Source organism: Prionailurus bengalensis, chromosome D2 (genome assembly GCF_016509475.1).
Source record: "Prionailurus bengalensis isolate Pbe53 chromosome D2, Fcat_Pben_1.1_paternal_pri, whole genome shotgun sequence".
Lineage (NCBI taxonomy): Eukaryota > Metazoa > Chordata > Mammalia > Carnivora > Felidae > Prionailurus > Prionailurus bengalensis.
This window is the reverse complement of record NC_057351.1, coordinates 30,087,546-30,115,359: the sequence shown is the minus strand read 5'-3', so window position 1 is coordinate 30,115,359 and position 27,814 is coordinate 30,087,546. Positions and strand designations below refer to the sequence as shown.

General features: G+C 55.5%; 2 protein-coding genes across 3 annotated transcripts in view; one reads left to right on the top strand and one right to left on the bottom strand.

The window, feature by feature from the left end:
- Positions 1-1,509: 1,509 nt before the first annotated feature.
- On the top strand, positions 1,510-17,141 carry TACR2 (tachykinin receptor 2). Its single transcript, XM_043596516.1, has 5 exons — positions 1,510-2,426; positions 7,146-7,340; positions 10,594-10,747; positions 12,094-12,290; positions 15,382-17,141. Exons 1-5 carry the CDS (start codon positions 1,933-1,935, stop codon positions 15,596-15,598), a joined length of 1,257 nt encoding a protein of 418 aa, XP_043452451.1. The 5' UTR covers positions 1,510-1,932; the 3' UTR covers positions 15,599-17,141.
- Positions 17,142-17,422: 281 nt separating this feature from the next.
- Positions 17,423-27,814, bottom strand: part of HK1 (hexokinase 1) — a 126,088-nt gene continuing 115,696 nt past the window's right edge. For both annotated transcript variants that reach the window (XM_043596513.1, XM_043596512.1), the window contains 4 exons: positions 27,324-27,507; positions 24,793-24,948; positions 19,939-20,172; positions 17,423-18,331 (listed from right to left, as the gene is read on the bottom strand). In XM_043596513.1, coding sequence (XP_043452448.1) covers positions 18,187-18,331; positions 19,939-20,172; positions 24,793-24,948; positions 27,324-27,507 — 719 coding nt within the window. In that variant the 3' untranslated portion in view covers positions 17,423-18,186. The remainder of the gene's footprint in view (positions 18,332-19,938; positions 20,173-24,792; positions 24,949-27,323; positions 27,508-27,814) is intronic.

Genomic DNA, 27,814 nt, shown 5'->3' with positions numbered 1-27,814 from the left:
CCCCTCCCCTCCGTTCCCCAGGCATCGACCCCAAAGAGCTTCTTGATAAACACCCTGCCCTCTAAAGTCAGAAGTGGAGTCAGTCACCAGGGTCCCCGACCTGTGCCATCAGCTCAGCCCATCGGCCAGAACCAATGGGCAGCCTTTCCCCCTCCACTTCTGGGTGGAGAGAACTTCCCGCACACAAACGTCCGTGAGCAAACTGGAGTCTCCCTGTGTCCACAGGACCTAAAGAACCTTGGGTCTCTCTTCCTCTTTTAACAAAGCCTAGCCTTCCAGACCTTTGTCTGGCGATGGGCTGGTCAGGCCGCTCTGAGCAGCAAGCACACATTGCAAATCTCCCTCCCTCTGTCCCTCTCCCTGGCTCATGAGTGTTTTCTCTCTCTCTCTCTGTCTCTCTCTCTCTCTCTCCCTAAAATTCAAAAAAAATTTAAGCCCCAAAGTTGAGTGAGTTCTGCTGCTGCTGCTGCTAAGAGGGATCAAAGGCAGAGGCCCGTCAGCAAGGGACAGACGTCCAGAGGTGGTGGCCCGCTCCAGAGAGGGAACAGACCTCTGCCCCATGGCCTGGCTATGGCTGGCGCCACTTGGGTCTGGAGCGGAGCCTGGGAGGGTCCCCAAGTGCAAGGCTGGATAGTCTGGAGACCATACACACACGCACACAGGCGCACACACACACAGCGGGGGCCACCACGGCTGGCGATCGAGAGCCCTCCTCTGCTTTAATGTGGGACGTGCCCTGCCCTGCTGAGCCTAGCCCACCTTCAGGGGCCACACACCTACAGGTGCCCACAGATGCACCAGTGTGTGTGCACTTACACACATCAGCCCCACACACGGTCGCTCGGAAACGGCATCCCGGCTTCACACAGGGCGCGACACGCATATGCATGGTGGATGACCAAGAGCAGGTTCCTTGGACAGACCCAGAGCAGCCCCCCAGCGCTCACCACGGGGGCCTCTCTGGGGTTCACAGAAGGGGCGGTGAGCCCCATCCTCGTCCTTAGGGAGTGGGGTCTCTGGACCAGCAGCAGCAGCATCACCTGAGAACCTGTCAGGAGTGCTCCGAATCCTGCCTCTGGGGCCTCCTGCGGGGCTACAACTCCCTGCCGCGCTTTTGACGTGCCAGCCCCTGTGCCCTGGGGACCGTCTGTGCATCATCTCATTTAAAACTCACAAACACACCACCGGACATCACCTTATTTCTCCCATATTTTTCAGATGAGGAAGCCAAAGTCCAGTGACCTTAAGAGACTTGCCTGGAGTAACCCAGGCGGACCCCAACCCCGCCCAGCCTGCCAGGCATGTAGCTCCTGGCCTCGGCTAAGTGTGAACGAGCCCCCAGCCCCAGGACCACGCCTGCGTGCCAGCCCCCAGCCCTGCCACCCCTGGTTCCCTCCCTGTCCCCCGCAGCCGGTCCTGAATCTTTTCTCAAGAGACAAGGCTGGGCCATCCCAGCAGGGGGTGGGACGAGGGGCGGGAGCCAAAGTCACACCTCGTGAGCAAGCCGCACCTCTGCCAAGGCCCTCGCCCGCCCTGCCTGGGGGAGCGGCAGGGAGGACAGAGGCTCCGGGGCTGGCAGATGGCAGCACGGTGAGCATGTCCCGGACCCCAGCCCAGCCCGCACCCCACAGCCTGGAGCAAAGCCTGCTGGGCAGCTGACCTGCGGAATGCCAAGGCCGCCGCTCTGTGCTCACCTCATCCGACCCAGATGATTTACAAGGATGTTTCCTGCTCTGAAACTGTGTCTTAGATTCTAGATTTGCATGGGACATGTGAGAAGTCTGGCCAGGACATGGGAGTCTGAAATGCGAATGGCTGTGGACCCGGCTCTCTGCTCAGCCTAACCTCATCTCCGCTCGAGGCTTGGGAGTGACCCCCTGTCACCCCTGACGTGCCTGGCTTGGCACCTACGCCTCTGTCCCCCACATACGCATGCACCCAAGAGGACTCTTCTTCTCTAGCATATCTGGGCAGGGCGTCAGGGCTCAGGAGGAGCGAGGAGTCAGGCCCCTCATCCCAGACCCAGAGGCCGCCATGGCGGCCTGTGATTTTGTGACTGACGCCAACATCTCGCCCGGCCTTGAGAGCAACGCCACGGGCATCACGGCCTTCTCCATGCCCGGCTGGCAGCTGGCGCTGTGGGCCACGGCCTACCTGGCCCTGGTGTTGGTGGCCGTGACGGGCAATGCCACGGTCATCTGGATCATCCTGGCCCACCAGAGGATGCGCACGGTCACCAATTATTTCATTGTCAACCTGGCCCTGGCTGACCTCTGCATGGCCGCCTTCAATGCCGTCTTCAATTTCGTCTACGCCAGCCACAACATCTGGTACTTCGGCCGTGCCTTCTGCCACTTCCAGAACCTCTTCCCCATCACGGCCATGTTCGTCAGCATCTACTCCATGACCGCCATCGCCGCTGACAGGCAAGAGGGGGCTGGCGGGGAGGCCGGGGGAAGCTGTCTCACTTTGTCGGGGCTCAGACAGGGCCGGTGACTTGTCCATAGTCACACAGCAAGTTAGCAGTAGAACTCAAGGAATTGCCTCCCAACTCAATCACGATCTTAAAGTGTGCATCTGGGGAGCCTGGGTGGCTCAGTCAGTTAAGCATCCGACTTCGGCTCAGGTCACGATCTCGTGGCTCATGGGTTCGAGCCCCAAGTCGGGGCTCTGTGCTGACAGCTCAGAGCCTGGAACCTGCTTGGGATTCTGTGTGTGTGTCTCTCTCTCTCTGCCCCTCCCCTGCTCACACTCTGTCTCTCTCTGGGTCTAAAAGATGAATAAACCTTAAAAAAAAATTTTTTTTAGTAAAAATGAATAAATAAAATAAATAAAAGTATGCATGTGGGAGACAAAAGAGCACGGAACCAAAGCAGGCAAAGTTAAGGTTAGACCCAAGGAAGAACTTGGCACTGGATGGTTGTTCAAGGCTGTCGGGAGAGAAGGGCCGTGTTTAGGGAACTTCTAGAGTATTCTTCTCTGGAGTTGATCTCTTTTGGCGTCTTTCTTTTACTACAAGGACATGGCTTTTCCTGTTTTCCTATTCCTAGATAGATTATACTGGGGAGGATTTAATATTGCATGCAGTTACCATACAATTACAGTGGGTCCAATTACTTTCCCAATCCTGTTCTCAGGGGGCCGCAGGCTGTGGCCTTCTGCTGAAGGCCGGGAGGGTGGAGGAGTGGTCAGTGGAGCCAAATGCAGTCCTTCTGAAGCTGGTTGGGGCAGGCAGGGCACAGTTTGGCCTCAGAAGGGGACTGTGTGACCCTGGGGAAGAATGGTTGGGACAGATAGCAAACAAAAAGGGACACAGAAAGACAGCAGGTGTATGTCCAGGAGGGGCAGGCCTGGGACCCTCAGAGACACAGATCCCTTGTCAGGATGGTTTGAAGGGGCATGAGCCCCGCTGTCCCCCACCACTGCCCCCCCCTCCCCACTGTCTCCATCTCCAGGCGTCTGCCCAGTGACACACAGCAGCTGGCTCTTGTCTGCCCTGGGCTGTTTTTCTATGGAGTTTCCCTAAAGATTTCATTTGAGGAATGTATTTCTCCTAATTAAAAATGAAAAGAAAAGTTCGAAAACCATTCGTCTAGGCCACGCTTCTGATTTTGTACCCAGGCCAACAGAGGCCAGAGACAAGCAGGATCGCCAGCAAGTCAGGGTCAGGGCCAGCGGCCCAGAACCCAGCCGGCTCAGCTCTCAGGAAGGGGCGTGTCCCTCCTCATCTGACCACACCCCCTGCCCCCGCCAAAAGCACCTCAGTACCCCTGGATGTCTCTGCAAGTCCACTAACATGTTCTTCTCCTTCACTCAACAAATACTCGAGTGCTCCCTCTGTTTCAGGCATTGGGGAACACACACCAGAAGGAAAAACAGTCCTTGAAATCAGGCCTCATGGAACTTGCATTTTAAGGTGGGGAGGGGGGGAGTCTGGAGACCAGGCAAGAGGCTAGTGAATAATAATCCAGGTGAGAGAGGATGGTAATTCAGGCCAGGGTGTTAACAGCGAAGCCCCGTCCATTCGTTTCTTCATTGATTCATATGTTCAAGGCCGACTACATACAGATACTGTTGTGGCCATTGGGGCAAAAAACAGATAAACCTGGCTGCCCTGGTGAGAATTTAAATAATACACACATGAATAAATTGTACGTTGTATTTTGAGGTCATGAGGGCTGTGGAAAAATACCAGGGAGAGGCGAGGGGACCCCAGGTGCCGGGCTGTGTGTCGGGGTGGGGGCAGGCTGGAGCGCTAGACCGGGTGTGCGGTCGGCCCCACTGTGGGGTGGGTTTGGAGCCAGGATGGAAAGAGGTGAGAGAGAGAGCCCTGTGAGCACTGGGGAAAGATCAATCCAGGGAGAGGGCACAGCGGCAGCAAAGGCCCGTGGCAGGGTGGTGCCTGGTGTGCGTGAGGGGCCCCAGGAAAGACCGTCCTCACTGAGACAGGGCAGAAAGCTCAGGGGGCACGGAGTCAACGCTCCCCGGGTGCCTAGAACACGCGGATGTCAACTTCCCTGCTTAGGGCAAGGTCATCCTATGGTCCAGACCTTGTCTCCAGGTTCAGATTAACCCCAGAGAGGAAGGCCCAGGGGTCATCCAGGACCAAAGTCACCTCTGGTGCATTTAAAGGACACAAATACATAGGAATAATGGCCCTTTCAAGTCCTAAACCCCTGCTGCCTGCAGGCACTTCTCAAGCATCTCATTCCCTTCCCAAGACAACCACAGGGGCTCAAATGACTGTCATCTCACTTTACAGAAGAGGGTGGTTTGAGTCCCTACAGCTGGAAGGTGATGAAGTCAGGATCCACATTTAGATCAAAGCCCCAGAGCTGCCCCTCAACTAACAGAGAAAAAGCTCTCCTCTCTCCCACCCCACCTGCCAGAACAGCAAGGGAACCCCAGCCCCCTAGTTGGCCCGCTGGTCACCTGCCTCATCTGTGGGGAGGAGGCCCCTGAGGAAATGCCACTCCTCTCGTCCTGCTGAGGCACTCAGCCCAGATCCAGGCCATCTTGGGGTAGAGCTGGCCCAGGGCCCGGCCACAGGAAAGGGAGAAGGTCAGTGTCTCAGACAGAGGAAGGAGGGGTCGACAACCATCCAATCCAGATGTGCGTAACTTGTGACCACAGACCGTCACAGAAGTCCCAGGGGTCATCAGCTTCTGCGGGGGTGAAAAATCACTGTTCCAAATGGAGGCAACAAACCACATTTTGCTGGGATTCCAGCAGTGCCTGGGGCCACGTCACCGATAGAAATCACAGACACCTCTGTTGCGCAGAAATCTCCAAGCATCAACTACAGTCGTCACTACTTAAAAATTACCACGGGGGCGCCTGGGTGGCTCCATCAGTTAAGGGTCTTACTTCAACTCAGGTCATGATCTCGCGGTTCGTGAGTTCGAGCCCCGCGTCGGGCTCCGTGCTGACAGCTCAGAGCCTGGAGCCTGCTTCGGATTCTGTGTCTCCCTCTCTCTCTGTCCCTCCCCCACTCATGCTCTGTCTCTCTCTGTCTCTCAGTAATAAATAAATGTTTTAAAAATTTTTTTAAATAGTTACCGCGACAGCAGGGGTGGGGGTGGTGCACCTGGGTGGCTCAGTCAGTCGAGCGTCTGACTTTGGCTCAGGTCATGATCTCATAGTTCATGAGTTCTAGTCCTGTGTAAGGCTTGCTGCTGTCAGCTCAGAGCTGGTTTCAGATCCTCTGTCCCCACCACTCTCTGCCCCTCCCCTACTCGTGCTCTCAAAAATAAATAAATATTAAAAACAAATTTATCATCGGTTCCAGACCTGCTGCTAGATCTTGTTTAGTGGGTTGATAAAGAAGCGTGCATATTGTTGTGCCCCAAATCTATTTTATATTTTGCTAACTGTATTCCAGTATAACTGATTGTCTTTGTAATCCTGTGTAATTTATTCACATAAAAACTGTATTCCGAGGAGGGCCCCCCCCCATCTCGCCCCACACCCTCCCTCTTGTGAGGCGGCAACCAAAGCCTCCAGTCACAGGGCACAGCATAAGAGAAGCAGTGTGGGGTCCCGTGTCTTTGATGGTGCTCTTTGGATCCTTTGACCTTGGAAGCTGACGGCTACCCCAGCTCTCCCTTCCTTGGTCAGGGCCGTGACCCATGAGGCCTCAGCCCCACCAGGCTCCAGGACGTTCCCGCAGCGGCTTCTGAGGTCCCGGGAGCAGAGGGGAACTGCACGACTTGGTTCAGGGCCAGTGCTGCCTCTTCCAGCTGGTTCTTCCCCTTCTGCAAGCCTCAGTCTCCTGGTGCAGAAAATGGAGAGAACAACCCCTGCCTGAGATACTCAGGCCAAACAGCAGCTCAAATCCTCAGAGGTTCCCCAGAGAGAGGCAGGAGCTGAGGAGACAAGCCTGTTTCTGGCCGACTTCTTGGAAGAGGTGACCTTTCACTTGGACTTTAGTGAATCCAGAGTGGAAGGAGAAATTTCAGGCTGAGGGGGAAGAAATGCCCCCTACAGAGGGTCACACAGGCAGGGCTGTTTCTTGACCAGAATGAGCCAGGGAAGGTGCGGGAAGCAGTGGCACAGGAGGTGAGAAAGTAAGTGCGTTGGCCATGTGCAGAGGGCCTTGAATGCCGAGTTTAAAGGTTTGGGCCTGCTGTGTCTGGTAACCTAACCGTGTGCCTATTTACATTTGAATTAGTTAAAACTTAAAACTCTGTTCCTCAGTCATATTAGCCACACTTCCAGTGTTCATGGCCATGTGTGGTTATGGCTACTGAACAGAACAGTTTATACATAGGGCATTTCCACCCCTGCAGAAAGCCGACAGGCAGGGCTGGTTTGGGCTGTGTCTGGGAGACTGTCGGGTTCCGCTAAGGTTTCTGAGCAGAAGAGGGACAGCAGAGGGCCAAGGGGCCCGGCGGCTTTGGGGGGACTTCCAAAGTGGACTTCCAGTGTGGCCACACCGCTCTCTGGTGGCCATTCGAGAGTAAGTCCGCCCCCAGGGAGGCGATGAGGTGAGGCCTGGCCTGGGGTTTTAGGGCACTGGCGTGCTGTGTGGCTGTGGGAGAGTCACCAGCCCAGGTGGCTCTCTGCGGGGGCCCAGCACGGCGTGGGAAATGGGGCTCTGGCGGGGGGGAGGGGTGCCCGCCACTCACACAGCACTCTGCTCACAGGTACGTGGCCATCGTCCACCCCTTCCAGCCGCGGCTCTCAGCCCGCGGCACCAGAGCGGTTATTGCAGGCATCTGGCTGCTGGCCCTGGCCCTCGCCTTCCCCCAGTGCTTCTACTCCACCATCACCACGGACCAGGGCGCCACCAAGTGTGCGGTGGTCTGGCCCGAAGACAATGGCGGCAAGATGCTCCTTTTGTAAGGCCTGGGCCGTGGGGACCATAGTGTGTGTGTGTGTGTGTGTGTGTGTGTGTGTGCACGTGCGGGTGCAGGTGTCTGTGAGCGCTTGGGATTACGTGAGTTTCACTCAGTGAGTTTCACTTAGCACGTACCACGTGTTGGGCTTGACATACATGAAGCCACTTCACTCCCCTAACACTACCGGGGACCAGGTTTCAAATGAGGACGCTGAAGCCCTAAAAACTAAGTAATAGGCCCAAGGTCCCACAGCCAGCAGGTGGTGAAGCGAGGGTTTAAACCCAGGTAGTCCTGCCTGAGAGCTCACCACTGCCTCCCCACACAGCTACTTAGACAAGGACACGCCCGTGTGCACATGTGCGTGGGACACCGGGTGTGTGGGCACGCGGCGCCCACTGACGTCTGCGCGTGTGTGCGGAAGTGTGTGCGCGCACAGGTGTGTGTTCGGGGGAGGCCACCGCGAATGCTCAGGGTACTGAGGCAGAAAGAAAGGGCAGGTGACCGAGCCGGGGTTGTTTTCCGGGGGATGTCTGGTGCCTGCCTCACGCTGAGTGGGCACCACGGGTGGGGGGGACTAGGAAGAAGAACGCAGGCACGGGCCAGCCATTGTGTGACCCTGGGTAAGTCCTTTCCCTTGCTGGGCCTCAGTGTGCCCAGTTCTCACCGCGTGGACCCCCCCACCCCCCACCCCCATGCGAGGCCTGGCGGTTTAGCAGAGGATAGAGAATTTGCTGAGGTTTTGCAAGTCAGTAGTTGGGGCAGAGTCCTGCCCTGTCGCTCATAGTCACTTGACCTTTCTGACCCTTTGGCTCCTCCCGTAGGCGGTAACTCGGAAGAGAACTTGTTGGAAAGTTGCTGTGAGCATGCGCGAGAAAATGTATATGACGCCGTTAGCGCCGCACGTGGCACGGAACTGGCACCCGCTATATAGTAGTTGAAGCAGGGGACACATGAAAACAAACGTGGAGGTGGCAGATTTAGTCCAACAGAGGCCCAGCTGCCCCAAGCAGGAGGATGCGGAGGCTTTGGCGGAGGGCTGCCAGGTCACCATGGCAACACAGCCCCCACCCTCCGCCTCCTTTAACACCCCTCCCCCATCGCCCGCCCCTGCACGGTTTCCATCTGCCCCAAGCACCAGCCAGAAGCGGGCCTCGCTGTGGCCGTCAGTGCTAGGCAAGAAGCCTGAGAAGCCTGTTCCCGGGGACTGACGAGTTTTGAGGGCGGCCTCTGCCCTTACTCTATTCCGCTCCCCGACCCCTGCCCTGCCCCCAAGGGCAAGGTCCCCGTACCGAAGGCTCAGGGAAGGGTGGAGAGCAGAATATTTTGTGACTGACCACTGGGGGGCAGTGTTTCTCCGCCTTAACAGACGCCTTTCTGCCTAAGAGGGGGCCCGGAGAGGGGACCAGGAATAATAACTCAGGGCACCCAGCACCAGCTCTCTGGGGATGGTGAGTTCCGACCCTGATTCAGACGCCAAGAAAAAACAGGAAGGCTACTTCGGTGTTACTTAGAATTCCGTGAGGATTTGGGCAAAGCCTGGTCTTCTGTGTGAGAATGTAGTCTTTGTTCTTGGGTGGGGACACTTGAGGGCTCCACCCTCACAGGCGCCCATCCCGGGTCTATCGGAATCTGGTGAAATTACAGATGCCCCCTCCAGGAAAATGCGCATAGATCCCTAAAATCAAAACACACACAAATCCAGGCAATGAAAGGACGGATTCCTGATCTGGGGCAGGCCCCAGATGACCCCCACAGCCCCTTGGTGCTCCCCTCTGTGTAGGAACCTAGCCCAGGGTGAATTCCTATCCTGAACCGTGTCCCAAGGAAAGGCAACAGAGTGATATCCCTCATACTTGGGAAGGACCTTAGGCATTACAAATGGGGAAACTGAGACTAAGGGAGAGAGCAGACTTGCCTGAGGTCACCCTTAGAAGTTAGAGGCTGACCAAGAACTCAGTTCTGGCTTCACAGAGCTGACCTTCAGTGATAGGGAAATCGTTTTTTGGTAGTGATTAAATCTGTAGAGCTGTTTCACGTGTCACAGACTTTCTGGGCCTCTCTGGGGCTCCGTTTCCCTCCAGACACCGAGGCAGGTAGCCCTGCTGATCCCCAAGGTCTATCTAGCTCAAACACTCTGTGACCTCACTGCTCCTCCCTGCCCTTACTTGCTCCACAGCAGGACTAGCTGAGGAGCCCGGGGTCTAGCAGTCCCCAAGAGCAAGCAAGCAGAATTCTAAACACAGGCTTTAGGGAAGACATTTGCTGGAGCCACCCGCTCTCCTCCCTCTCGGTGGCAGCACCTCTCGAAACCGGCCGGCACACGGGTCACGGGGGGGTGGGGGCCTTGGGAACACTTCAGCCCTGGCAGAAAAAGGTCACGTGCCAAGGCCACGGGTCTCAGGCCCTTTCACGAGGTGCCCCCACCCAGGCCCTGTTGGAGACGACCTGCAGCGTCACTCAGACGCTGGCGTGGCCAGCACACATCTCCTTCACACCGTCTTTCCAGAAGGAAGAGACACGGCTCAACACAGCCCGGCTTGCTCTCCACGGGGGCTAGATGAGGAAACGTCAGTGGCATTCGGGGCCACTTGCTCGAAGGTGGTGCAGGAGAAGGTCTGCTGGCATGAGCCATGCTCCCAACCCAATGCTGATGGGCAGGGAGAGATGACCAATGTCGTGTAGTGACTCTGTTGTCGCTGCCCCGTTCCCTGAGAAGGATTCTGGTGCAGGGTGGAAGCATGTCAACTCCAGAAAATCTACGTCTCCAGACAGACAGATGCAGATACAGACTATATATATAAGCTATCTAATACAGGTGCACATACACATGTCATATATACACAGGATTCTGGAAGAAAATTGTCCCAAATTGTTACCGTGGTGAGGATGCAATGAGTGATTTTACTTCCTCCTTTGTGCTTAATGGCATTTTAAATGTTAAATGTATTTGGTTAACTTTTTCATTCCTAGCTATTTCCTTTTTTGGTAGTATTCATCTGTCACCTGGAGGGACGCAGGCGAGAAAACGCTGGTGTCTCTTTTGCAGCAAGGGAAGCCCTCTTTGGGCATAAATGCTAGCCCGTGTTGCCTTTAAAAATTTTTTTAAGTTAAATCAAGGCTTGGGAGGTGGTGCAGGGTGGCTAGCCCGGAGTTGGCTTAGGGACGCTCGCGGGGTCCGGGGGACTGAGCGCTGACGGATGCCGAAGTCGCCCCCGGGGCCGTCCCGTGCCCAGGCCTTTGGCTCTCCCTCCAGGTACCACCTCGTGGTGATCGCCCTCATCTACGTGCTGCCTCTCGTGGTGATGCTCTTCGCCTACAGTGTCATCGGCCTCACGCTCTGGAGACGCGAGGTCCCCAGGCACCAGACGCACGGCGCCAGCCTGCGCCACCTGCAGGCCAAGAAGAAGGTGGGCGCCGGGGGCGGTGCTCGGCGGGGGGCGGTGCCTCTGCCCTCACTCTGTTCCGCTCCCCCGCCCCCCCATGTCCGGCGCCCAGAAGGTCTCAAAGCTCCTGTCTGGGCCCCGCCTCGGGGCCTCACCCTTCCGGGCTCGCAGCCCGCCCCTGGGGGAGGGGTGCGGGTGAGAACAGGATCCACCCTAACTTGCCCGGTCCCCAGTCCCTGAACAGAGCGTGAGTTAGTTCTTCCCGGGAGGACAGCTTGCCTTTGGCCTTTGGCCAAATACGAAGTTAAAGGAACTTCCCAGACCGTCACGAGAATCGGAGAATCCTAAAACCCCACGGAATTTCAGATACTCCCAAGAATCTTAGAATAATAGATTCTCCGAAATCTCAGACGTTTCGAGAAATCGTAATGTTGAATTTAAGAAGCCCCACAAAAGCACAGGAGGCTCCCGTATAGAATCACAGGAGAATTCTCAAATGTTGGAACTGGAGACCTCCGAGCTCTTGGAGACGGGGTTGGAGTCCAGCTGTATCCAGTCTGCATTCCATTTCCGACCCAAGTGCCGGCGTGCCCCCTCCTCCTGCCATTCAGGGCCCCCAAGGAGTCTGTGATTCAGACCTTCTCCCGTCTCTCCCAGTCAAAGCTGATCTTTGCCGTGGCCCCTTCCTGTTAGGCATCCAGGGGCAGGTAATGGTTAATCCCATCATGTATCAGGTCAAAATCTCATGTGTTTGAGGTTTCATGTCTGCTACTAGGCATTTTTCACAGGGCAATTCAGGGAGGTGATGGGATATGGGACACCATCTGAATGTCCCTCCTCATGAAGAGCTGGCCTCCACTTCCCCTCCATTCCCCCTGGGGTACTGGCCCACACTCAGGAGGGCCTGCAGAGACCAGGCCGGGAAGGGAGAAAGGTCAGGGAGCAGGCCCCCGGGCAGAGGCTGGGGTCCCCGACTAGAGTCTCACTACCTATGGATAGAAGGGCTGTGGCAGACACAGATCCCAGGGAGAGGGGCACCTGGGAACCCCTAGCTGGCAGAGGGGGTTAGGAGCTAGAGCTCACCCACTGTCCAGGGAGGGGAGCTGCTCTGAGTAAACGGGTCGGGACACCTGCTAGAGGAGGTGGCCACTGAGCTGGGCCTCAAGGACTTGAGGACAGCAGTGTGGGCAGAGGGGCGGGCCTGAACAAGAGCCCCGAGGTGCAGGGCCCGGGAGTCAAGGCGGCGTGTGCTCCAGGGGACTCGAGGGCTTCCCAGACTGGCCTGAGGGGTGCCCTGCCACCACCCTTGGAGGGTTGGGGGGGCAGGGGGCTTCCAGGCTGAGGAGTGACCTGAGCCTCTCCCGGCCCAGTTTGTGAAGACCATGGTGCTGGTGGTGGTGACCTTCGCCGTCTGCTGGCTGCCCTATCACTTCTACTTCATCCTGGGCAGCTTCCAGGAGGACATCTACTACCACAAGTTCATCCAGCAGGTCTACCTGGCGCTCTTCTGGCTGGCCATGAGCTCCACCATGTACAATCCCATCATCTACTGCTGCCTCAACCACAGGTGAGCCCTTGGCCCTCTCCTCGGCCCTCAGGGACCCACGGCCTGGCCTGGTCGCCTCTGGGCATCCCCGCACAGCTTGAGCCTGCACCCCTCGCCCCCACAGGAGGTTGCCATCCCCGCAGTGAGCCCACCGCCCAATCCTCGCTAGGGTCTGGGCCTGGCTTGAGCCCCACCTCCTCGCCAAAGCCTCGCCCCATTGCCCAGGCCCTGGTTCTTACCGTTGGTCTGCTCCTGCTCTCTCTTCTGAGACTACATTTGGGACGAGGAGAAGAGAGAAGGGACAGAGATGGAGGGAGCAGGGTCAGAGAGGCCAAAAGGCAGAGAGGGAGGAAGGAGCCGGGTAAAGGAGGTGAGGACTTATTCTGCCCTGACATTTTTAAGAGCTTTCTGCAATGACAAAGAACCAAGGACTTTCCTTGGGCCAGGTGAGCAGCACCAACCCCACAGTAGGAAGAGCTCAGTCGGGGCCCCAGGGCCAGGACTGGGGAGAGAGCAGGCTGCTCCCTGGGAAGGTTACAGTGCATTTCCTGCCCTCAAGGGGCAGGAGGAGTGACCTTGGCAGTCAGCCGGGGAGGAAGGCACCGAGTTCTTACTCCTCCCTCAGACACACCTGGTGCTCCCAGCCGTGTACGTCTGGGGAATTGGAGGCCCACGGAGGGGCTGGTGTTTGCTCTGGGGCCCTAGGGGAGGTGGAAGGCGGTGGCCCAGGTAGGAACCCAGCACCCAGGAGCCCTGCTGAGAGTGGGCTCGTCAGGCTCAGGAAACCCTGAGGGAGGGTCAGGTAAGAGGAGATGAGAGGTGGACAGGGAGGCCTGGTCTCAACCAGACAGTGACGTCGGGCAAGGTTGGGCCCCTGTGTTCATGCCTTTTGCCACCCGCTGCCCATGTGTCCAGGTCACTCGTGATACCATCAGGGTCTTTGTTGCTCAGATATCCCACGTGCCTGGGGCGGGCCGGAAGGAAGTGAGAAAATTCTGGGTTTTTTTGTTTTTTTTTTTTTTTTAGTGTTTAATGGGTGACAAAACCCTCCACTGTCCACGGAGAGGTAAAAAGTAGATAATAGGAGGAAGGGAGGTGTTATCCCCATATTACAGATGAGGAAATGGAGCCTCAGAAAGGAAGCCTCCTGAACTGTATACACAAAGCAACAGAGCCAGGATCGCATGTATCTCCAAGGCCTGTAACCTTAACACCACACCACACATTTCCCTTGAGGCAGCTTATAGAAGAGCTTGGAGACAGGGACTGTCACATCAGGGAGGGGCCCCCAGCACCGCGTGTCTGTGCATTGGTCACTTCCCCTGTTACCCAGTGACGGTCCCTGAGAGTCTGAACAACTCCCCAGGCTCTACGCATTTCTGAAGTAAACTCAGAATCTTCAGTAGTTGGCGACGCTAGCCCCAGAGCAGGACCAGTGCTCCTGGCAGCAGCCTTCATTCATTCACAGTACACTCACAAGTGGCTACGTGTGCCCGCACTGTTCCAGGCACCTGGGACACACCGGTGAGCGAAAGCAGATGATTCCTTCCCTCGAGACGCTGACATGCTAGTGGGGAGACAGACAATAAGCAAGCGTAATGAGTCCATGAGTCACACAGTGTATCGGGTGGGAAGTTCTAGGGGAAAGGGGAAAACCAGAGCTGGGGAAGGGACGGCAGGAGGTGCCGGGGGAGAGCCGCGTTACAGGATGGTCAGAGTAGGCCTTATTGAGGCCTAGCTGTCTGGGGAAGGACTCCGAACGGAGGGAACAGCCAAGGCAAGGTCCTGCGGTCGAGATAAGGACTTGGGCCGCTACTCTGCCGAGAGGAGCCCAGCGGAGCTGAGTTGGAGAGACGCGTACTCTGGCTTGCCTTTTAAAAGAATCGGCCTGGCAGCGCGTTGGAACGGGACTACTGCGGGGCGGGCAGAGCAGCAGGGGATGGGGAGGCTGTTGCAGGGATCCAGGTGAGAGACGGGGGTTTCAGACCGGGGTGACAAGTAGTCAGAGTCTGGATGTTACTAAGGTAGAGCCCACAGAATGATGGAGGGGAGGCGGCATGTGAGGGAAGGCAAGGACGGACGGCTCCGGGTTCTGGGCATGAGCAGCCGGAAGGATGGCCACGGGGGCAGGGGTGGGAGGGGAGGAGGGGGAGCTCTGGGTGGGACATGCTGGGTGTGGGCGGAAGGGGCAGAGGCCGAGAAGCTCCCACAATGGAGACATTTATTGGGCCCCCCGCCCCATGGAATCTTCTAGAGCTACAGATGAGGAACCGAAGTCAGGCCTGCTCTCCTGGAACATGGAACCCCGTGTCTCCTGGGCTGTCACCCAGGGTCTCACTGATTTCTGCTCCTCTCTGACAGGCCAGTGTTCTCTGCCAGCCCATTTCCTCCATTGTCTGCTCCCCCTTCTTTTTCTTTTTCTTTTTTTTAATGTTTTTATTATTTTTGAGTGATATAGAGACAGAGCACGAGCCGGGGAGGGGCAGAGAGAGAGGCTGAATCTGAAGCAGGCTCCGGGCTCCGAGCTGTCAGCACAGAGGCTGATGCGGGGCTTGAACTAGGGAACTAGTGAGATCATGACCCGGGCTGAAGTCAGTCGCTTAACAGACTGAGGCACCCAGGCGCCCCTGTCTGCTTCCCCTTCTAATTTAGATTTTAGTGTGGTCATGGGGAGAATGCTTTTTTAAGCAAATATACCCAAACTGGGATTTTCTTTCAAGGCAGCCCCCTTGGGAGAGCGTCTTTACTGCACCCAACACTGCCAAAGCCCAGATTTCTTAAGACTCCTCTAGAAAACTCCTTTACGGGCCAATTAACAAATCAAACAAAAAAAAAACCTCTGTTGTTTCTTTAAATCGTATTTGGTTTCTTTTTGTCTGTAATAACAAATGGTCTGATTTGGCTTCGTCACCCACTTCGGTCACTAGACTTAGCTCCAGATTACTTCTGGATGTTTCCAAAAATCAAATCCGCTGAGGAGTGTGTCTCCCAAGAGATAGTGAACCATGATAGGCAATTAGGAGAGCACAAAATTCCCGCGGGGGACAGCCACAGGGCAGTTCCAGTAACTGTCCCCTCACCCCTCTGCTCCACGTGACCCTCTGCCTCTCAGGTTTCGCTCCGGATTCCGGCTTGCTTTCCGTTGCTGCCCATGGGTCACAGCGACTGAGGAGGATAAGATTGAGCTGACTCACACTCCATCCCTCTCTGTGAAGGTCAACAGGTGTCACACTAAAGAGACTTTTTTCATGGCTGGGGACACAGCCCCCTCCGAGGCTACCAATGGGCCGGCCGGGGGCCCCCAAGACGGGCTGCCTACTGAACCCTGAAGCCTTGTGCCTGGCTGCTGGGTCAGGCTTCACACCCTTTGAGAAGTAGCCAGTTGAGAGGTCCAGATCTGAAAGTCTGACCCACGCCCCAGCCTTCAGCACATCCGTGGAAAGACAAGATGGGGCCAGGAACTCTGCAGTGGGTGCTAACTCTTGAGAGGGCCCAGTCACCCCTGACCGTGCTTCACGGCAGCCAGGAAGAGTCAAAGAAGACCGTGTGAGCTAACGCTGGTCTGATCCAGGTGCCGCACGCCCCAAAGTCTTCCTGGAGCACACAACTTAATGAGTGAACTGGATCCGGTATAAAAGAAACACGGCAACTGTGATAAAAGACAACCGACTTCCAGCGTTGGGGTAACAGGGAGTTCCGGGTACCGTGGCAGCTGGAGGGCCAAGGGGACAGCTGCCGATCAGCTCCGGACAAATGTCGCCGTGTGGTAATGGGGGCCCACGGTTGCCAGACCTTCTAAATCTCTCGAGACACGCCAGAAATCCAAACTTGTGGGGCTTCCAGACTTGTATGTACAGTTTGGCTCACGTTTTTATAAATATTGGTTAAACTAAACTGAACACCCGTGGGCAGCACCCACTGATTTATGATCAGGCTACGGACACAGGGAGGAAACTTATTTTGCAAAGGCTGTGAGTGGATCCGACCGGGGGCTTCTCCGCTTCAGCATCTGAACGCAGATCCAGCTCAGTGGAGGTGGTGGTTGAGTCAAAAGGAGCCTCAGCTGTGTTGCCTCAGACCAGTCACCATGAACTAGCATGCCAAACACATGTTAAGTGCTTCATAAACAGTCACCGTGATTTTTATCAACCCAAGCCGGCGATTTCACACGAATGCCTCCAGGAAGTGGGCACCAGCCTTCACCCTCGCTCCAGCAACAAGAAGGTGACGGGCAGAGAACGCCGACCGTCTCGACTCCCAGAGAGCTCCAGGCCCGGCCCAGTCCACCCCAAGGACATCCTTCTCCCCGCTTGCCGACTCACCCTGCACACCCCCCGCCCCTCCGGAAGAACCACATAACGCTGTAAATGCAAGAGAGTTTAATGCTGTGTTGCCCATAAAGATCACTGTGCCATAGGGACTGGCAGCACCAAATAAAGGGACTCTGCTCTTGACATGCCAAGGGAACATGCAGTTAGTCCTGGAGGAAGCCAGGTAGGGCTGGAGTCATGGCTTGGGAGAATCACGTGGCACCTCGATCACCAGGTGCGGACCGATGTGGGATCCGTTGATGAGCCGTGGGGGTAGAACAGCAACCTCAAGGTTGAGGTCGGGTAGGGATGGAAGGGTCAGAGGAGGATCAGCTTCCTGGAGAAGGGATTCGTTAAAAGTGGGAGAGGAGGACAACGCGGGCAACCTGCTAGCCCGGGCCTGCGGCGAGACTTCATCTGCGCTGGAACAGGGGGCCTACGTCGTCTGTTCTCTTGGCAGAGGGTGACCAAGGGCGGGGTCTCCCTGGGGATGGCAGTAGGGAGACCAGAGTTGCACTGTCCTCTCGTTAAAGCCAAGCAGCCTCTGGAAGGCCCTGGGGGACAGGGGCTTTCCATCGCTCTACCTTCTTAAAGGTGCGGGCGGGGGTGGGACCCTGGGCTGGGGCAGGAGGTGGCCAGGCAGGTGCTGGAAAACAAGGGGAGAGGCTAGTTCTGTCACCCTTGCAGAGAGTAGAGGTGGTTGTCCCAGAAGAAGGCTGGGGGCTGAAGAACATGATCTTCACGTCACTGTTCCCCCGACCCAGAATCCCCAGGGCTTGGTGTTCACCGCCTCCCCCACCCCGTGTCCTCCCCGCTCTCCAGCCATCAAGCATCACTCGGGTCTTTGAATTGGTACAAAGTTTACTAGGTCATACAACATGGCTCACAAAAGCAATGGGAAATTCCAATGGGGGCACTGTTTGTCGGTTTGGTTCCTTTTGCCCAAATGGAGACGAGACATTTTCCCGCAGAACTGCCCACCTCCCCCCCCCCCCTGCCCCCCGCAACAAGACAGACAGAATGCAAGACTGTCACGGCATGGCTCTGACCAGTTCCACGGACACACGATTCAGTGGCACTGACACGTCTTGAGGGCAACCTCGGGACGCCAGACAGCAGTGGGCGCTGGGACGGGAGGAAGCAGCTAAGGTTCCCCCGGGGAGGGAGTCCCGGCAGTGTCTGCTGGTGATAATACGTTTCACACAGGGGATGTGTCCCCAAGGACGGGCTGCGGAGGCCCAGGAGGCCTGCCAGATGGTGCGACTTTTCACCTTGGGCCAATAAATAACTCTGTAGGACGAATGCAGAAACTGGAAACAGACGCCACTAAACTTCACACACGGGGAGCGTACGACCGGGTAGAAATCGGATCATGCAGAGTGGCGGGGGCAGACGAGGAGGGGCCGGAGTGGGGAGAGATTATCGACAGCACGCGCTCTATTTTGTACCCTACGCTATGCGCCATTAGTTGGCTTGGGTCTCCCTCCCCGCTGCGGCGAGGCCGGCCCTGGCGCCGGGGTCTCCCGGCACAGCTCACTGGGAGGGACAGGGGGTCGCCGCCTGAAGAGAGGAGCGCTGGAAGGACAGCAGGCCGGGGGCCGGTACTCTTAGCTGCTCGATTCTTCCCGGAGCCGGACGCCCACGGCCGTGATGAGGGCAGCCCCCTTGCCACTGCCGTCTTCGGACAGGAGGAAGGACACGTTGCAGTTCGGTGACAGTTCCTGCACGGTTTGGTGCATGATTCTCGAGAAGCTGGAAGAGACAACACACAGAGGAGAAGGGTAGGTGGAGAAGAGGAGAAGGGACGCCGGACCCGCGCGGAGACGCTACGGGACCCTAGCGAGAAGGGGACACGCGAGGTGGCGGGGCTGCCCGGAAGCGGCTGCGGCTCCTTGACAACGGTCGGGACGACCGTGGATTTGCAGCCAATCCCACCACCGCAGTGTTCAGCCGGGAGGAACTTCCGAGAGTCCAAAAATAAGCAACCGTACGTCTCGCCAGGGCCACGGCGTGAATAGCACACTCACACACGCCCCTCCCCAAAGCTTGAGGCGTCTGGGGGACCGGGCACCAAGAAGGCTGTTGGGCCTGGGTGCGGCCCGGCGCCGGGTCAGGAGGCGACATGGAAACAGCCCCTTGAGGTCCCCAGCCCACACCGTCCGGGGCCCCACACTGGCATCTGAGGCCGAGAGCGGCAGGCCGCCCCCTCCCCATGAAAGACGATCTCTAAATGACAGGCGACTGTGGGTTCCTACGTTTTCGTGCTGACAACGAGACAGTGCCAAGCTGAAGTAGCTCAGGGCAGCGGAGCGCCCAGAGGGGATCCCACTGCCCTCTCTGGAACACCGCCAGGGCCCGTCCGGCACCTTAGCCTCGTGATTTTCAGTCCCGCCGATGGCTGTCACCCCCTGAGGAAGGTGAGACTTGGCAGAGCGAAGCACTGAAGCACAGCTTCCCGATGACGGGGCCAGGATGACATGCAGGTGTGTGCGGCTCCAAACCCCCGCTCTAAGGCACACCAGTGTGCTGCCCCAGGGGATGAAGGTGGACAGACACAGGTGCAGATGGAGCAAGTCCCAGGCCGCGGCCACGACGTGAGCGGCTCACGCCTGCCCGGACTCGGGCGAGGTTGCTTCTAAGTAGAGTGACACTGCGGCCCAGCTTACCTGGGACGGTCCCAGTGTGATTATCAGCGGCACCCTCTTCGCCGGTGAAAGCACCCCGGTTTAGACAATCAGTAATACGGTCGCTCTGTTCGTAAGAGCCAAGCTTTGGGAAGTGAGGTAGATCGAAGGGCAGGTGGGGCCAAACATCCTCCTTGACCACGGGGTCTCAGACCCGTGACCGTAACGAGGCCGCTCCGCACCCCTCTCTTCCCTACAAAGCCCAGGGCCGACACGAACACCTTCCAAGCCTCTCGAGAAGCCGATCGGGCAGGGGACCGTGACAGTGGGCCCTCCTCCCTCTGTCCTTCACACCCTCTCCCCACTTCCCAAACACGGCCTCCTGGCCAGGCGGCGGCTACCCAGGCTGAGGGGTGAGCCCACCCCGACCCTTACCTCACACTCTGCCTGACTGAGGAGGGGCCCAGGAGGAGCGGGGAGAGGGATATGCCATGCCGCTGGCGACAGACCGAGCGAAGCCACTCCTCTCCAAGGATCTCAGTTAAACTTCAGAGCAGCTCGTTACCTGGCCCCAGACAAAGCCGGGTCCCTGGATGCACAGCCCTCAGGTCGGCCGTGTCCTGGCGAGGAACTTTCCCGATGGGACTCACTCACATCCCGGTGTCCCACAACCATCGGGACCACTCACCAGCCCAGGAACCTCTGCCCACCCAACCGGAAGGAAGCCCCACTCACTGCGGATGAAGCTTGTAGAGTGTTCCATCCACCCCCACAGTCACACTGAGATGGTCCAGCCCTCTGTTCTCGCGGATCTTGTCCACCACGGCGGCCATGCCCGCACCGCACAGCTGCGCGGCCCGTTTGGACACCACCCCGCACACGGTCTTGACGAGGATACTGTCGTCACAGGTGCTATTCAGGCCCAGCTGCTGGAGGATGGCCCGGACCTGGAGCAGTGCTAATCGGTCACTGTGGTGGACAAAAGCCAGGGGGGCTGGATGAAGCGGGACCCCCCAGGGCAGCCGGGGAGCCCACTCCAGAGGACCGGCCCCGAGTCACTGTGCTTACCACGAATAGGGTCGTGGGGGCTTTCTTCCTCCAAAATAACTTTTATTTGTTTATTTTTAAATAACAAAAGTATCACACGTGAAACTGTAGAATATTTGGCAAATAGAGAAAAATAAAACTTGGAAAATTAAAACTATCCACCACACCAGGGGCAATTCTATTAACATCTGAACGTATTTCCTTCTTTCTGATCTACTTTTTTGTTTTTAATGTTTATTTACTTTTGAGAGAAACAGAGACAGAGTTCGAGTCGGCGGGGGGGGGGGGGGCAGGGGCGCAGAGAGAGAGGGAGACACAGAATGGGAAGCAGTCTCCAGGCTCCAAGCTGTCAGCACAGAGCCCGACGCGGGGCTCGAACTCACAGACCGGGAGATCATGACCTGAGCCGAAGTCAGACGCTTAACCGACCGAGCCACCCAGGTGCCCCCCAATCTACCTTTCCTAAATATCACTATCTTTGTTCTTACAATATGCAAAATGGGCTCATCTTTTATATGTGATTTTCTTGCCGACTTTTTTTCCTACTTCACACATGTGAGCAACTTCCCACATCCTTATCTGAGAACAGGACTGGAAACAGTGCCGTGGCCTTCCACTCTGGGGACGCACCCTCATTTATTTAGTCAGGTTAGAGAAACTTGACGTTGTTTGCAATTCTCTGCTATCCTGAAGTAACACTCTGACAAAGTTTCCCACTTACAAATCTTTGTGTGCAACTCTGATTTCTCCCTTAGGACACGTTTTTGGGTCAAAGGGATTTTGACACATATTGCCAAGTGCCTTTCAGGAGGTTGCATCAATTTCTTTTTTTTTCTCTCCCTCCAGCTGAGTTTTGGCTGTACTTGTCCCCAGTGGAAGGGATCATTTTTACAAACATGGTAATGGGGGCGCCTGGCTGGCTCAGTCGGAAGAGCACGTGACTCTTGATCTCTGGGTTGTGAATTTGAGCCCCGTGGTGGCTGTAGAGATTACTATAAATAAATAAGCTTTAAAAAAGGTGGTAATGGCATGATACTGTAGTTTGATCTGAGCTCTTCTATTAGAAAGAATGACCGTTTTTTGGGTTTTTTTTTTAATTTTTTTTTAACATTTATTTATTTTTGAGACAGAGAGAGACAGCATGACCAGGGGAGGGGCAGAGAGAGAAGGAGACACAGAATCTGAAACAGGCTCCAGGCTCCGAGCTGTCAGCACAGAGCCCGACGCGGGGCTCGAACTCACGGACTGTGAGATCATGACCTGAGCCGAAGTCGGATGCTTAACCGACCAAGCCACCCAGGTGCCCCATGACCGTTTTTTAAAAATGTGTTTCTTGGTCACATGAACTACCTGTTAGGTCAAGGACAGTTGGGATATTTGTCTTGTTATTATTAAATTGAAAGAGATGACAGTGACCAACAATGATGACAAAGGTGGTAAGAGCAGCCAGCCTTTTTTGAGGATGTAGCACACGACAAATGCTTTACGTACATCACCTCATTTTCTCTTAACAACCCACTGACACATGTAGTATTATTCCTATTTAAAATTTTTTTTTCGATGTTTTTATTTTATTTTTGGGACAGAGAGACAGAGCATGAACAGGGGAGGGGCAGAGAGAGAGGGAGACACAGAATCGGAAACAGGCTCCAGGCTCCGAGCCATCAGCCCAGAGCCTGACGCGGGGCTCGAACTCACGGACCGCGAGATCGTGACCTGGCTGAAGTCGGACGCTTAACCGACTGCACCACCCAGGCGCCCCATTATTCCTATTTTAAAGATGAGGAGGGGCGCCTGGGTGGCTCAGTCGGCTGGGCGTCCGACTTTGGCTCAGGTCATGATCTCGTGGTTTGTGACTTCAAGCCCCACATCGGGCTCTGTGCTGACAGCCTAGAGCCTGGAGCCTGCTTCAGATTCTGTGTCTCCTTCTCTCTCTGCCCCTCCCCCACTCATGCTTTGTCTCTCTCTCTCTCTCTCTCTCTCTCTCTGTCAAAAATAAACATTAAAAAAAAATTTAAAGATGAGGCAACTGAGGCTGGGTCAAACTGAGTAACTCACTAAAAGCACATATAGCCAGTGCAACACAGCGGGTCTCAAGACCGGTTCTGCCGAAGCTCCCCCCACCATGCCCCCACTCTGTATCTTGTCATTCATGGTGCAAATGGGTTCCTTGGTTTGCTCTTTGCCTTTTAAGTTTGGTTGCCATTTTTCTCTTTTTTTGGAGAGGGGGGTGGTGCAAGTGAGCAAAGAGCAGAGAGAGAGGGAGAGAGAGAGAATCCCACGCAGGCTCCACACCGTCAGCACGGAGCCTGAAGCGGGACTCGGGCTCACAAACTGTGAGATCATGACCTGGGCTGAAGTCAGATGCTTAATCGACTGAACCACCCAGGTGCCCCCAATTTTTTTTTTTTAACTTACAGAAGCTATGTAGCTAAATTCTGCAATTTTTTCTTTACAATTTCTTTCTTTGCTATTGTTCTTTTTAAAATTCTAGTATCATTCATGTTGATATTATTCTTCGAAAGACCTTCCCCACCACCTCCTACCCATTAGGATGGCTGTAATTTAAAAAACGGAAAAAAATAACACGTGTTGACGAAGACGTGGAGAAAGTGGAACCCTTGTGCGTACGGTGGGTGGGAATGTAAAATGGCTCGCCAACTGGAAACTGGAAAACAGTATGGCGGTTCCTCAAGAGTTAAAAATAAAATGATTACATGAAATGTTGCTCACAACAGCCAAAAGTCCAAGCGTCCGCGGACAGATGAACGGATAAACAAAACGTGGTCTAAATGTACAATAGAGCATTTTTTTTTTTAATTTTTTTTTCAACGTTTTTATTTATTTTTGGGACAGAGAGAGACAGAGCATGAACGGGGGAGGGGCAGAGAGAGAGGGAGACACAGAATCGGAAACAGGCTCCAGGCTCTGAGCCATCAGCCCAGAGCCCGACGCGGGGCTCGAACTCACGGACCTCGAGATCGTGGACCGGGCTGAAGTCGGACGCTTAACCGACTGCGCCACCCAGGCGCCCCTAGAGTATTTTTATCCTTAAAAAAGGAAAGAAGTTCTGACACGGGCTACCACATGAATGAACCTTGAGGACGTTATGCTAAGTCAAATAAGCCAGTCCCAAGAAGACAAACACTGTAGGATTCCACTTTCATGAGGGACCTAGAGCAGTCCGATTCAGAGACACAAAGTAGAAGGGTGAGCGCCGGGGGCTGGGGGCGGGACGAAGGGGGAGTTACTGTTTCATGGGTAGGGTTAGGGAGTTTCAGTTCAGGGTGATGAGAAGGTTCTGGGGATGGACAGGGGTGGTTGCACAACACCGCAAAGGAACTTAATGCCACTGCACTGTGCGCTTCGAAATGGCTGCAATGGTAAATTGCATGTATATTTTACAATTAAAAAATAGTAACAAGGGGCGCCTGGGTGGCTCAGTCGGTTGAGCATCTGGCTCTTGATTTCGGCTCAGGTTGTGATCTCATGGTGGGGAGATGCAGCCCATCGGGCTCGGCGCTGAGAGCGCGGAGCCTGCTTGGGATTCTCTCTCTTTCCCTGTCTCTCTGCCCCTCCCCCGTGCTCTCGTGTGCTCTCTCTCTCTCTCAAAATAAATAAGTATCTTTTAAAAAATAAAATACAGTAAAAAATGTTAACAAAAGTATTCACAGAGATATTGTTCTGGTTCTTCTAGACTCCTATCTTCCCCACTTAGCTCTTGGCTGCGCTCAGAATGAGAGAGGTGAGAACGGTTTCCCCATCTGTAATGAGCACACGGCACCGGCTGCTGCCTCTCCCTCCCCCACTGCTGTGAAACGCCACCAATCGGTGCGCTGCAGCCCGCCGGCGTCCAGGTTCCGGGGCCTTCCGTCTGCTGCTAGCGCTTCACCGCTTTGGTTCTGGTGGCCAGTGAGTTTGAAGTGCAGGTTACAGATGCAGGCACGGGGGAAAGCAAGGAGCAGGCTCCAGCGCAGCCGACGTTAATGTCGCTTTGGTGGCCATTCTACAAATAAGGTGGCTCTGGCATAGCCACCTTTGCAGAGCACCCTGCACCCTGTCTCACGGCTCACCACGGGAGAGGGCAAAGGCAGGGACAGAGCGATCACTGCATATGAGAAAACGGGAGGAAGGCAGAGCAACTTGCTGGGGGCCGTGCCTACTGGGGGACCAAACTGTGCGATCCCAGGCTGCCTTTCAGATGAATGCGGTGGGACTAGAGCCCTGGTTCCTGGCTCTACTGGACCCCGTGCCCTTCAGCACGGGCTCTAGAATGCACCTTTACTGTCCTGAAATGGAGTCTGTACAACCTCAGACACATGACCTCAGACAAATATATATAAAGCTCCCACATAAAGAATGAATTAAAAGGAAAATCACGGATAATAAAACTTTATGATTTCAATATGTAGCTGCTCAGGGGCTACTACTCTGGAGTGGGGTGAGGGGAGGACCCCCTCGCAAATGACAAAATGTCCCCTGAGGTGCCTCCATGCCACACGGACCTCTAGCAGGCCTGCGGGGAAGCCCCTCATCACTCACCTCTCAATCTGGGAGAGATATTTGGTCTGAAAAATGCCGCGAGTCTTCAGCGGCTCAGAGATCTGCCCTCGGAAGAGGAACCCCTTCTTGGTGAAGTCGATCAAGATGTTGCGGACGATCTCACCCAGGTACATACCGCTGATCATCTTCTCAAACCTGAAACAGGAGCCGAGGCGGGTGTCCCTGTGAAGCCTTTGGTCTCCCAGTAGCCCCGGGGCATTTTCCTGCCCTTCAGGGGCATCACCAGCCTGTGCACCAGGCCCTGTGCTCCTCAGCAGAGGCAGAGAGAGGCCAGGAAGCGCTGAGAGATCCTCAACCCTCCCCAGGATCAGACACGAAACCACCAGGGGCGCCTGGGTGGCTCAGTCAGTTGAGCGTCTGACTTCGGCTCAGGTGATGATCTCACAGTTGGTGGGTTCGAGCCCCCACGTCGGGCTCTGTGCTGACAGCTCAGGGCCTGGAGCCTGGTTCGGATTCTGTGTGTCTCTGTCTCTCTCTCTGCCCCTCCCCCACTCATGCTGTTTCTCTCTGTCTCAAAAAAAAATAAACATAAAAGCAAATTTTTTTTTTAAAGAAACGAAACCACCAGCGTTCGCATCTAGCTGCTGGGCGGTCTCCCTCCTTGCCTGCCCTCCTACCTTTGCCTGGCAGAACCCGCTCCAGCTGTCGGCTCAAAACTCTCCTCCCGGAGGCCTGTCCTCCTCCCCCCACCGGGTTCTATCTGCCTCTCTCAGGCTTCCACTTCCGTACACCCTCCCTTCTTCACAAGGTACACGGGCACACTGCACTCAGGGTCTGCAGCGAAAGCCTGGAGAGGCTGGAGCATGTGTCCTGCTCAACTTTGAGGCCCAGGGCCTAGCACAGCCCAGTGCTACGCTCTCAGTCGAGTGCTCAATAAATATCTGCAGTATAAGCAACCAACTGGTCTGAGTCTTAAAGGGACAAGAAGACAATGAAGGGAAAATTCCTACTAGATTTTTGGAAGGTTTTGAAAAAGCCCAGAGTACCAGTCAAGCCCCCAGCACAGGGATGAAGCCACACACGGGCTGGAGGGCTCAAACAGCTACCGTACTCCTGAGGGCAACCTGTTCCTGGGGCTTTTAACTCCAGCTCTCGCCATGCTCAAGAGCCTCAGAAATGACAAGGGATTTAATGTTTATTTATTGACTTTGGGGTGGGCAGAGAGAGAGGGAGTGAGAATCCCAAGCAGGCTCCATGCTGACATGTAGCGCCCAAAGCGGGGCTCAAACTCATGAACCGTGAGATCATGACCTGAGTTGAAATCAAGAGTCAGACGCTTCACCAACTGAGCCACCCAGGTGCCCCGAAATGACAAGGGATTTAAATGTTTCCATGGCACATGCCCAGTCCCAGTGTCCCCAGACTGGGAAGAGTCCACTGGGTCCTCCGAAAGATTTCAGGTGGTTCGCAGAAAAAACATGATTGCACTATTGTGATCAATTTCCATCCAGTACTTCTCACACCATCCAGAATGCCATCTCAGTACAGGCTGGCGAGGCTTTAACCCCTTCCATCACCTGCTACTTCCCAGCTACCAAAGGGGGGGGGGGTCTTCGTTTAGACTCTGGTAGGAAACGGGAGCTAGACTCGAATGATGCTGACCTTCCCTAGATTCACTTTATGATTATCATCTATGGTAACGCTCGTGTTCCCTTCTTTCTCTGGTTAAACTTACATTAAAAATATAAGCTGACTTAAAGAAAAACATTAAGTAAATAACAACACAGGTGGTATTTGGAAAAAGCAAGAATCTTGAGGGTAGCTGGAGGACAGCTCCTATTTGGGAGGTGCTGCCCCCTCCCTCCCCACCCCCCCACCCCCCCCCCACCATTCCCTCTGTCTGCTCCTGGGGACACAGCTCGGACCAAGTCAATCCTGGTGACGGCAGAGGATGGCCTGAGTCCTGGGAGCCTGAGACAAGGAGTCATCTGTGTCTACGCAGGGAGGATAGACACTGCCATCTCAGGGACAGTCTCTGGGACCCAAGCTCCAAACAGCCACGAGGCAGTGCAGGAGGCTGAGGGAGGATGAACAGAGCCGAAGCCCCTCACCCCCACTGGCCACATCCTCATTTACCTTGACCTTTGACAACTGCAGGTCAAGTGTGTTTTACTTCCATTACATAAAACAAAACCCTGCTGACCAAGAGGTTTCTATTAGTCTGCTGGGGAAGAAACACAGAGCAACGGGAAGGCCAGAATGTTCCAGGATGAACATGATCGCTGAGGGAAGCGGTGTGGCCGCTGCCACCTCGTCCTCTGGGCGTACTCGGGCAGAGGCGGCACGACACCAGGACGTCAACCTGGGCCCACTCATATCAAGGCAGCGGCCCGTCCTCCTGGTTCTCTGCTCTCCTTGAACCAAAAGCAAAGGTCAGGAGGGAATCTGAGGGACTAGTCTCCACGCCTCTGTCCCAGACTCCTCTCCTACTAGAAACTTCTTCCACTGTAACAGACCGAATGCAGCCTCATGCCCTCACCGTCCCTTCCTCCTCTACCAAGCACCATTACCTTTGTTTTCCAGCGTTTAGAGAATATTCATCCACCAGTCTGTCATAGAGAGTTCTGATGTCATCGAGACACCCGTTGTCCCCAAAGGCACCCCACTCCATGTTGATGCACATTCGCCCCTCGTCCCCCTCCAGCATCTCGACATTCTTCATTTCTTCCATGTAGCAGGCGTTGCTGCCGGTTCCTGCAACACACAAAGAGGGGGATGAATGGCTGTGCCACCGTGCCCGGGGAGGCGGGGAGGCGGGGAGGCAGGGAGGCTCCGGAGCCTGGGGCTCCCCAGGTACGGGATACATTTTTGAGACGAATAAAGCAACAGCTTCGCTTTCCTCAGGTTTTTCAGGGAAACCTCAAAATACAAAAGGAGAGTCAGAGAGCATCCGATTAAACGTCAACATCAAGAGCCTCGTGTGTTTACCTGCCCAGGCAGGGCCATATATACCTTAATGGCAGACGGTGTTCCAACAGGGCCCTGTGTCTTCAACGGCAGA

Coding starts and splice junctions, on each gene's coding strand:
- TACR2 (XM_043596516.1), top strand. CDS start 1,933: ATGCACCCAAGAGGACTCTTCTTCTCTAGCATATCTGGGCAGGGCGTC. Junction 2,427..7,145: donor ACCGCCATCGCCGCTGACAG/GCAAGAGGGGGC, acceptor CTCTGCTCACAG/GTACGTGGCCATCGTCCACC. Junction 7,341..10,593: donor GGCGGCAAGATGCTCCTTTT/GTAAGGCCTGGG, acceptor CTCTCCCTCCAG/GTACCACCTCGTGGTGATCG.